The sequence below is a fragment of the Haplochromis burtoni genome, unplaced genomic scaffold (genome assembly GCF_018398535.1).
Source record: "Haplochromis burtoni strain Fernald_Lab_line unplaced genomic scaffold, NCSU_Asbu1 Contig_720, whole genome shotgun sequence".
NCBI lineage: Eukaryota > Metazoa > Chordata > Actinopteri > Cichliformes > Cichlidae > Haplochromis > Haplochromis burtoni.
The window spans coordinates 107,414-118,685 of NW_024583081.1; the positions used below are offsets into that span (position 1 = coordinate 107,414).

Here is an 11,272-nt window from a genome sequence, read left to right on the forward strand (position 1 = left end):
CATGTGCTGTAAAATCATGGCTCTGTAGCCTCTCAATGATAACTTATATCTCCACAGATGCATCTTGGAAATCTTAAAGAAAAAGAAAAGTTGTAAAATTAACGAGATTAAAGACAATCAAAATAAATCATGCTAATTATGCGATTTTGCTCCAAGAGAAAAAGCTTTTTCTGTTTGTTTTGTCCTCTTTTCTTCATCATTGACTGTTTTTCCTCCCTCTTCTGGTCGTGTTTAATTCGTTTTTTATATTTGCTTTTAAAACAATGAACTCCCCTTCCAGATCTTTTCATATAAACCGATTGTTAAGTTTCTGCATTGACTTCGGGCTTAGTTTTGTCGCTCTAGTCATGAGCTTCTTTGTTTTGCTTTTGTGTTAAATGACATTAAGTATCAAAGTTAAATCAAAATGTAGACTCACAAGAGAGACGCAACTGTGATTTTATTATGTCATATAATGCGAAAAAAGCTATTCTATTCTATTCTATTCTATTCTATTCTATTCTATTCTATTCTATTCTATTGTTTTAATCTCAAAGCCAGAAGACGACAAAGACATAGAAACGATTCTGGACGGTTTTAAAATCCCCCGAACTGCTGTGACGCTCCCCTTCCGTCAGCTGAGAAAACTCTTTAACATTTAAATCGACTGTACTTGGATGGGTAACGAAATGTTTCTCCCACTGAAAACGCTACATCGGGATCAACAGAATCGACCTTTTGGGAATTGCGACTTACTGCTATTGTGTCCTTGTTTACTTGCATTCATCTTTTATAAGGCATTGATGCCTCTTTTGCTGTTGGACCCTATCTGAAAGTTACGGATACCACGTTCACTTTCACTGTATTGTTGTTTGTTTTTTCTTTGTATTATTTGTTACGATATATTTATATAATTGCACATAAACGTTAAAACCTTTGGCACTGTAAGCTGTTTTACTTCTATAACAGTTCTGATGAGAATAATCAAAAGTATTTAAGAGCAAGACTTACCTCAAAGAGAACAAAAGTCTACGACTTGCTGCGCAAGAGCTCTGTTGTTTGTTTACACTGTCACGTGCGATCAGCCGCGTGAGCTTCCTGTCTAAAACGAGGAAATCGTGACGACGACAATATGGCTCAGTGTTTTAAGCTAAACGTTGTTTGCAGATGCCATGTATATGTAAATATATAGCAACAGATATATAAAACCTCGTGTCTCAGCGTTACCGTGCACTTTCACTGATATGGCATTTGTGGTGTCACTTTTCTCTATAACGCTCTCTCTCTCTCTCTCTCTCTCTCTCTCTCTCTCACACACACACACACACACACACACACACACACACACTGTGGTCTTTGATTTCATCATTTTCATATTTTGACAAATTTGTTTGAAGGCTGTAAAATAAATCGATTTAATAACGTTCTTTTAAAATATATATTTTATTTGGGTTAAATCAACACGTTTTTGTACATAAACGTGAAACTGGACTCGTACAGTCTCTCTCTATAAGAACAGAAACACCCTACAAACACCCTCTTTATCAGTGCAAAATTGCATTGAGGTTTTGCAAAAACGACGTGCTTTACTTGCTCTGTAATTCAGCCTGAAACTGCCTCAGACCTAATAATAACTAAAGTAATACACAGGGCTTCGACAAAGATAAGCAAACTATATACTATGGCAGACTCCACGAATCAAACTATGGAGCTGGAGAGTTGAGACGTCGATGAAGCACCATCAGCCCATTTACTGTGTAAATCGAGTGTAATGTTTCATTTTTAACACCAGATGGCGACCCCTGGAGAGGTCAGGAGCACCACCTTTTTTCTTCTTTTTTTTGTTGGTGTTGAAGCGTCAGTGTGTCAGCAGGTGAGAAACAGCGTAACTGCGGCACCGCCCACAGCCAAACCAAGATCAAAAGTCTGAGGTTGTGAGTGTCAGTCAGTGTGTCTGATCACACTGATCTGAAAGGCTTCTGGTGTCTGCAGAGAGAATGATAACTTCCGAAACATTAATTTGGTTCTTCAGTAATTGAGGGGGAAAGTCTTTTGTCCTTTAGGGATGTATCGTCGTCTTTTCGTGGTTGCCGGTCTGCTGTCATCCTATGTGGGTAAGAAAAAGAGCTGGGTTATGCTGATTTTGTTTAGAGCAACGATTTAATTCACGTTAAGTCAAAGAGAAAAGTAAATGAGAAGTGCCAAAGAACGTTAGGGATTTTCGGTTAACTGCAAAACGCCCTCGTCATGCATCGCATTTATCAGATAAAGATCACAGGAGCCAACAGGTTTTTCTTTCAGGATTTCTTTAAATTAACTTTTCCAAGCGGTGAACAGTGACTCCTGGCCGTCAACAGGGTACTTAACAGCACAAGCTCAACATGACCTTTCATTGCACGAGCCGCGGATCCAAGCAATACTGCGATTGTTTGTCTTCCACTAGTGCGAGAAAGTGTTTGTTTAAACTTCACCTGCTGCCGTTACCTCTGCAAATCATGCCAAACCAGTTAGCTGAAAAATAATAACTCGGCGTCCTTAGGTCAAGCTTCAAATCTGCAGTGATCTCAGGACGTTGTTAAGAGATTTTCAGAATAAAAGAATAGTTTTCAACATTATAGACAGGATTTCATATTATACATTCTGTAGTAGTGCTGTATAATTACTACAAACACTGTAGTCATAGTATTTTTAACCAGTGCTGAAATTATGGTTATTTAATGTAATTACTCACAAAGTTTGAAAAAACAAAACCATAATGCATTTAAAAGTAACCCCAAATCAATACAAATATAACACATCTATAAATGGATAAGAGAGGCAGAGAAAATAACAGATATGTCAATTAAATATGCCACAGTCTAGTGCAGAGGGAATATGGGGGACTTGAAAGAGGAAAAAACACAAACATAATTGTGAACAGCAATGATGTGCAATCATTTAATCATAATTGTTCTTTAATTGTTAAAGATGCACACACTGCATGCCTGAATCAAATGAAATGTACGGTTTGTTAACTGGTGCAGAACTGTGCACCATGTTCAAAGTTTCTGATGTTCAGTCTTAACCATGTCTGCATGTCTTAATGAGGAGTTGCTGCCACGTGATTTGTGTGAATAGATATTTGCACTGACATGCAGTTGAACTGGTGTACCAAATAAAGTGTTTCTATGCATCTTGCTTACGTAAATGTCACAATTATCTGTGTCCTGACAAAGTGTGGGACATAGATTATGTGTGAGACAGTGTGGGACATTTTCAATTATGTACAAAGTATACATCTTACAGGTTTGGGGACTTCCCCACCTTACCTCATGAACTATTCCTTTCCTCTTCTGTCAAGCAGTGGAAAAGTGTTGTTCACTGATGTGCACGTCTAATTCAGCCTGTGTTATCATCACTGGCCAATATCTTAATCACGCTGAACCAACCAGTGCAAACCTCAATAGATGGACTCGTGCCAATAGTTGTATCATTAACCAAATACTATGCATTTAAAAATAAATGCCATCAGAAATGCAGTGCATTCAGAAGTTCATGATTAATTGGATGAGAGAATATTTGAGTGACTAAGCTGTCATTGTTGCGTCACAGGAAAGTACTGCTGCAACGTTACGCAGGTGAAAAAGATAATAAGTGCAAGCAGCTGATTGTGGCATTCAAAGTCCTCAGAAACAAACGTCCTTGTCAGTCTTGCAGCTTTGTTTTCTGTCGGGCTCTTTGGGTGGTAATTTTCTTTCATTTCAAATAAGATAAGATGGCCAAAACTGGATAAGAGAAAAAATAAATCAACAATGTCACCAAAACAAACAAAGAAACAACAAAAAAAAACAGTTTACTGTGTCAGAATTTTTTTTCTTTTACAAAGGGGCTTTCTCTTCTGGATGTCGTACTTTTGTTACAGATGTATGCCCTTATAGCTTTAACGTGGCATTAAAAATATATGGGATAGACTTGATTGTCTCTGTAATGTAACTGTAATCCTGCTGGTCAATACTCAGAGTATTGATCAGGATTTGAAAAAGACGGGTAAACTGCAGAGTTTGCCTTGTAGCTCCGTGCTCTCTTCACCTATAACACATAGAATAACATACAGGAGTCAATCCACCTGGAGGCATTGAATACCTTCTAGTAAAGTTTTACTCACATTGTTTATTGCCTACTTCAATAACTTTAGTTTTTATCATTTTAATATGGTTGTTTATCCTTTTTGTGTTTCTTTTTTTTTTTCTTTTCTTTTTTCTAGGTGGATCCCCTGCTCAGGATCAGCCAGTGCACGTTCTTGCCTTTGCTGGTGGAGATGTTATTCTACCGTGCAGTTTCCATATCTCTGACAAGGAAGACTTTCCGACTGTTGAGTGGTCCAAGGAAGGCTTGAAGCCAGATGTTGTCTTCTTGTACCGGGATGGCTGTGAGGCCTACGAGATGAAGAATCCAGCCTTCGAATACAGGACAAGCCTCATCATGAAAGAGCTCAAAGATGGAAACATCTCATTACGGATCTCCAATGTGCAGGTGCCTGATACTGGAAAGTACCAGTGCCTCATATTCCAGAAAAATGTCGCCAGGAAGGTTACAACAGTGGAGCTGTTTGTGGGTATGTCCACTCATGTTCATTTCCACACAAAGAGTTCACCATTGAATTGCCTAAGTGTGCTCCACCCACTTAAATGTTGGGTTCTTGTCCAATTCAGCTAAATCCATTTAACATGCGATCAGGATCTGGGTTTTACTTTAGAGTCAGAGCTCGAATGGGCACAATTTTGAATTACAGGAGGATAAACCATGCTCCACAAAGTTTATGCTAGGTTAGATGGTAGTCCTTGATATAAGCTGACCCTACCCCTAACAGCACAGAGCTATTTAAACATAGACAGTATCTGTGAGCTGCTTCTTTTCTGCATCTGTATCTCATTTCATCTTCTATCTATTTGATTTTCCTTTTGAATAAACAATTGAGCTATACGGATTCAGATTTTTATACCTAAAAATCTGAATCCGTTCTTCAGGTCGTATAGCAACTGAATAAAAATCAATGATACGTCCATAAATCCACACACTTGTAAAACTTCTCACATTTCAGCCTTTAGTTGTCAACAGTCTAAAACTACTTCAAAGTTAAATGAGTCTTAATGAGTATCAAGCTTTATTGGTTGATAAAGTTAGCCACTATCTTGCTAGAGAAAACTTTCCTTCTGTTCAAATGTACTGTTTATGGAGGTCAACAGAAGAAAGCATAGGAAACAGGGGAAACTGGCTTCTTTTAGACAGTGGAGCTGAACAGAAGAGTTGCACCAACCACCAATAAAAGACGAGTAGACCATATTTTGACTGTGACATATACAAAGCTGCTCTAGTTGAGTTCAAAGATAAAAACATAGCATAATAGATCCAAAAAAGGAAACTTTAAACAGATTTCCAAATGGCCTGTATTTATATAGCGCTTTACTAGTCCCTAAGGACCCCAAAGCGCTTTACATATCCAGTCATCCACCCATTCACACACACATTCACACACTGGTGATGGCAGCTACATTGTAGCCACAGCCACCCTGGGGCGCACTGACAGAGGCGAGGCTGCCGGACACTGGCGCCACCGGGCCCTCTGACCACCACCAGTAGGCAACGGGTGAAGTGTCTTGCCCAAGGACACAACGACCGAGACTGTCCAAGCCGGGGCTCGAACCGGCAACCTTCCAATTACAAGGCAAACTCCCAACTCTTAAGCCACGATCGCCCACAAATGGAAGGAACAGAATAGAGATTATTTAAACACAGAGCCACTACTTTCAGCTATATATCACACTTTAGTGGCAAGTATCCTGAGTATGGGCTGTAAATATAGTAGCAGTTATGAAAAACACTGAGAATCAATTCCACTTTGCTCTTTAAATAATACATTGTGTACATAACATTTAATCCTCATGGGTTAAAAATATGTGACTGTTTTCTGAGTCGTTTCTGAAGCTTAAAGTACAAACAACAGCTTCATCCACAGGAATGTCCTTTGAGTTCAGTGTGTGTACACATTTGACTCTTCTTTTTAATAGTTGGGTGTTTCATAACTGGTTGATCATTAGCAATCGCCCACCTGTGGGCTGGACCGGAAGAACATATCCGGTGTGTCCTCATTTGGTTTCATGTCTCTCTGTTTAAATGTGATGTAGACCAAATGTGGACATTAAATCAAGCTGCCACTGCCAATAATGAAAAACAGGAAATGAGACTATTGCATTTCTTGAAATTCTTGTTTCATTCGTGTCTCCATTAAATCCCTGAAGTTGAGTCACAGTCATTAGACCTTAAACAAGCAACCATTGCATCACCAAACCTCTGCCAGGGATAGTAGATAAAATTCTGTTATTGCTACAAATTTGGATATATTTTTGTCCCTAATGAATGAAAAATATTAACACAACCATGGTGGTACCTGCATCATTTTTTGGGGGGTGGGGGGTCTGTAAAGTAAATTGTGTGTGCTAAACCTTCAAATGACACCAGCTTTATTTCATTATTTTACTGGGAATATGGCCAGTTGGCCTTGCTCAGAAGTGCATATTATACTATTAATAATATTTGACCAATGTAAGATTTAAACTCCTGTAAAAGTTGCCATGGTTAAGGATTGGTTCACATGAGATAATCTTCCTTTCATCAGAGGAACAGACTTTCAGGAACCAAAGTCTTTTTTTATAGGAGGAGACACTCATCTACTTAAACGCTCAATTTCAAGGAGCTTTAGAAAAGTTGATTACTTTATAAAAAGCACAGCTCCATATAAATATCATAGGGTCGTGACCTTACAGTTTAAATCGCTCTGAGGCAACTGCTGTTGTGATTTGATACAGTCTATAAATAGTTTAATTTAATTGTGTAAAAGCAGTTTGTATTGTCTGTGTATCACTTAGTGTCTTTCATTCTTCTTCAGAAGCCAAGAGTGTTATAAAGTGTGGGTTTGACGTCATAGATGTAACTTTAACATAAAAACAATAACAGGTTTATCAGAAATAAGGACAGGTGCGTCGGATGGCAGATTTAATGATCACACCTTCTGGTTTTGTTGTTTTTACAGTGGCTGTTTCTGAGCCAAGGCTTTCAGTGATTTCAGTGGAGGGTGATGCCATAACTCTGCATTGTGAAGCAAACTGCTGGCTGCCAGAGCCTCAGGTAACATTTCTGGATGACAATGGAAAGAACATCTATGGGGAAAACCCCAAAGGACAACAAGATGCCTGTGGATGTTTCACTGTGACACAAAGAGCCACTCTGCAAAGAGCTACCAGCAGGTTATACATATTTTTTTAGACATTAATAATTGGATAAGCATTTTTTTAATTTTATTACAGTACTGTGCAAAAGTCTTGAATCTCTCTCTTTATATTCTGATAGGACAACAGGAAAACACAGCGTCAGAACTCATTGTTTCTCTGGCTCTAATCTCATTAAGTAACTGTCAGGAGTAGTTCTCGTGCAGTGTAACCCTATCTGCTGTGGACTGGCCTCCTGAGAGCCAGGGCCCCTATATTCACACTGTGAGATCATCAGGACACAACACAAAATAAACATCCAAAGGAGAATTTCAATGACCTTCAGGAACCCCGATGAGTATTCTTGAAGACTACCTAAAGAAATGACAAGAAACATTGCCTAAGAGAGTTCAGACTGTGGGCCCATTTGTGTTTGTACTTTTCAATAAATCACTGCACTTCCCCCCATATAATTCTTTAGAGGGGAAAAAGTGCAGTGATTTATTGCACGTAGACTGGCTCAAGACTTTTGCACAATACTGCAGATTATGTTTAACCAACTAACTGTGAAATTAGATTTTCACTTATATGATGTGAGGTATAAACTGTGTATTTGTCAAACAGTGTCACCTGCAGAGTTCATCAACCAGAGTTTAACCAGACCAGGGAAACAAAGATCCTCATACCAGGTATGCCAGATCTTCACGTGTGCATTCAAACACCCATATTCACATTTTTTTTAAATGCATTTGCTATCTATTTGGGGTTTATGTGTAGGTTTTATTGGGATTTCTATAAATTACCGTGTGTGGAGTTTTATCAGATGACCACTATGTTAACCATTTGCTCTCTAGTTGCTTTCCACATGTCACTTCACACCAGGATTGACACCCTAACCCACTGTTGTCTTTATTTTAAGCTGTAAGAAATCCACACCAGACCTGGGTGTACTCTCATGCTTCGCGCATCTTTTATTATCTCTGTCACGCTTGCTGTACACGCTTGGCTGCCAGCCATATACATCAACGATGATCCCAAACATAGGACCCTACACAGATTCTAGGCTGATTGCAATGCACAGGTGCGTCTGGCTTCCCTGCAACGGCACCGCAGAACACACCTGTGATTGATAATGTAGTTCTAGCCAAAATATCTATACTTAGAGACCAATCCATCCATCTATCCATTCTCTTCCGCTTATGCATGTCTTTGGATGCTGGGAGAAAGCCGGATTACCTGGGGAGAACCCACGCAAACACAGGGAGAACATGCAAACTCCCCACAGAAAGACCCCGGCCTGATCGTGGAATTGAATTCTTGCTGTGAGGCAACAGTGCTTACCACCGTGCCACTGTGCTGCTTAGAGATCATGATAACAAATTATATCTTTACTCCAATACAACCTATGTACGGCCTCTGCACCACATGCTTGCCAGTTTGCATATCGCCTCTATTCTTGACATTGTCTGGAGTCCTGTTGAGTTTGTTGGCAGTACAGTTTAGCATGTGTCACTGTCTCAATCTAGTAGCCTGATTAAGAAACCTGGCAGGGCACTGGGTGTTTATTTCCTACCAATAAGGACTCCATTAGACTTGAAGAAAAACTTGCAGATATATGGTATTTTATATTAAGTATAATATGAATTATCTGTTCATATGTCAACACAATGTTATGTCATTTCAGGTGTCTGCATGAAGTCTGATCCTCACACTATCGCCATCACCATTGGAGGAACAGCACTGTTTTTCTTAGTTGCAGCTGGATTCGTTGCCCTTTCATGCATAAAATGCTTCAGATTTGGTGAGTCACAGTTCTGAATTATACAAAAAATGCAAAGCAAGGGCCATTGATATAGACTGCCAGTGAGCAGTTGAGAAACATTTTTAAATGACAGCAAAGTGGTTTTGGTGTTTTATTTTTTTATTGTTGTTGTTGTTGTTGTTGTTTTTGTTTTAAGGATGACGAAAAATGTAGTTGCTCTTTACATAGAGAACACAAAGACAGAATTACATGTGTGTAAGGTGGAAACTCAGGGGTTTTGTGACTGACTCAATAGTATACACTGATCAGGCATAACATTAACGATAACTGACATGACACCAGTAAGTGGGTGGGATATATTAGGGAGCCAAGTGAACATTTTGTCCTCAAACTTAATGTCAGAAGCAGGAACAACTGGTATGCATAGGCATTTGAGCAAGTTAATTTGGGCCTAAATTGTGATGGCTAGATGACGAAGTCAGAGCACCAACGAGTTCATGTTGAGCCAAGGCTCACTGATGGATGTGTGGTCCGATCCAACAGACGAGCTACTGGAGCTCAAATTAAAGAATTAATTAAAGTTAATGTTGTTTCTGATAAAAGGTGTATGAATACATACACTGGGAAACACTTGGGAAACACTTGGTACCACAATGTACTTTTGGAAAAAGGCAAGCAGCAGATCCTGTTATACTGTTCTGCTGGAAAATCATTGCTCCTGCTACCCATGTGGGTAATACTTTGATACGTACCACCTACCTAAGAATTGTTTTTGCAGACCATGTACCCCTTTCGTGGAAATGGTTCCCTGAACTTTTTAGCAACATAATACACAACGTAATAAAGCAAAAACGGATCATGAATGGTTTATGAAGCTCAATCCAATCTGTTCGTCTGTGACATGTTTGGACAAAGAAGTCCAGTCCATGGAGGACCAACTTCACAACTTCCACGACTTGAAAGACGTTTTTCTAACATCTTGATGTTTTGACAGTGAAAAAGGGACCAAAACAATATTCAATGGGTGATCATATTGTTTTGCCTGATCTGTGTATTTCTTGGAGTTCCTTTGTCTGTACAGTGATCATAGTTTTTGTTTTGTTTTACTGAAGTCATAAATCAAGTGAAAGGTTGGATAATTTTCCTATAGCCATCTATACAGTTTGAATTCTATTTGCCACAAGATGATTCAGCTTTTTTGTATTTTATTTTACACAGCTATTGTAAAGCAGCCAGTGAACAGAAAGACATCAAATCAAAGCCTCATCCACCCGACAAGAGTTAACAGCACAGACAGCTCGGTAAATGGCAGCATTGGACAGATGAAAAGACAGTCTGGGTTTCTTATTGAAGATGAGACCCAAAAACTACAGGACAGCAATGTTGTTTCCTACAACGGTGGAACAACTGTCCAATGTCATTCCACACCCACAGCAGACGTTTCAAAACCCTCCAAACTACTCTTAACTCACGACCCTGACAACAACAGCTTGACCAGTGTGTACAATCCAAACCCATCTTCAGCTTCAACCAGCTATAAAACCCCAAAATCTGATGACTTACCCAAAAGCAGGGGTTCAAAGCTTATCATCAAAAGGCAAAACAGCCTTCCAGACCCTGGTCACATATCTCAAAGAAACCACCGTATGTACAGCAGTCCAGCTATTTTACAACTACACTTACCAACATCCAACCCTTCTTCTGCTCTCAGTAGCCACCAGATGATCAACTCCAGTGTCTCACCCCATCAAAGCACCCACCATCCTCAGCGTAGACACTCGTTAGGACTTCCACAGTTAGCTGAATGTCATAACCGTCACAGCCTCCTGAGAAATGTACCTGAAGAAGATGAACATAGAAGTTTATTAAGAAATGAAAAGTAAAGGAAATGTAAGCTGTACATTTCAAGCATAAGGCAAGACAATGTTTGCTCGGTTTAAATGACTGAAACTCCTTAACTGAGCAATAACTAGAAACTGAAATTTCAAACCAGTGATGGAAGCACGGAGTAGGGGCTTGACAGTCAGCTGCAGAGTCTCCTGTTCTTTGAATGTTTTTAATATTAAGCATGATTTCGTTCTTTTTCTTTGCATTACCAGTCAAAAAATGGGACCAGACCATGATGTATGGTGCTTGCGATACTTTTGCTTATATATAAAAGGCTGTTTCTTTTTACTTTCATATTAAGAGTTGGGGCTAGTTTGTATGTTTTTGTTTGTTTGGAGAAAAAAAACAGTTCTTTGTTAACATTGTTAACACTCTGTGGGGCGATCGTGGCTCAAGAGTT

General features: G+C 39.2%; 2 protein-coding genes across 2 annotated transcripts in view; both read left to right on the forward strand.

The window, feature by feature from the left end:
• The first annotated feature begins 1,872 nt into the window (after positions 1 to 1,872).
• Positions 1,873 to 11,266, forward strand: LOC102304769 (selection and upkeep of intraepithelial T-cells protein 1). The gene is made up of 6 exons (XM_042215441.1): positions 1,873 to 2,093; positions 4,223 to 4,573; positions 7,049 to 7,262; positions 7,848 to 7,912; positions 8,908 to 9,024; positions 10,204 to 11,266. The coding sequence occupies exons 1-6, from the start codon at positions 2,045 to 2,047 to the stop codon at positions 10,866 to 10,868; spliced, it is 1,461 nt and encodes a 486-aa protein (XP_042071375.1). The 5' UTR covers positions 1,873 to 2,044; the 3' UTR covers positions 10,869 to 11,266.
• Positions 4,264 to 11,272, forward strand: part of LOC102305072 (butyrophilin-like protein 8) — a gene marked incomplete at its 5' end in the record, with an annotated part of 19,015 nt that continues 12,006 nt past the window's right edge. The window contains 1 exon segment of the mRNA XM_005950204.3: positions 4,264 to 4,289.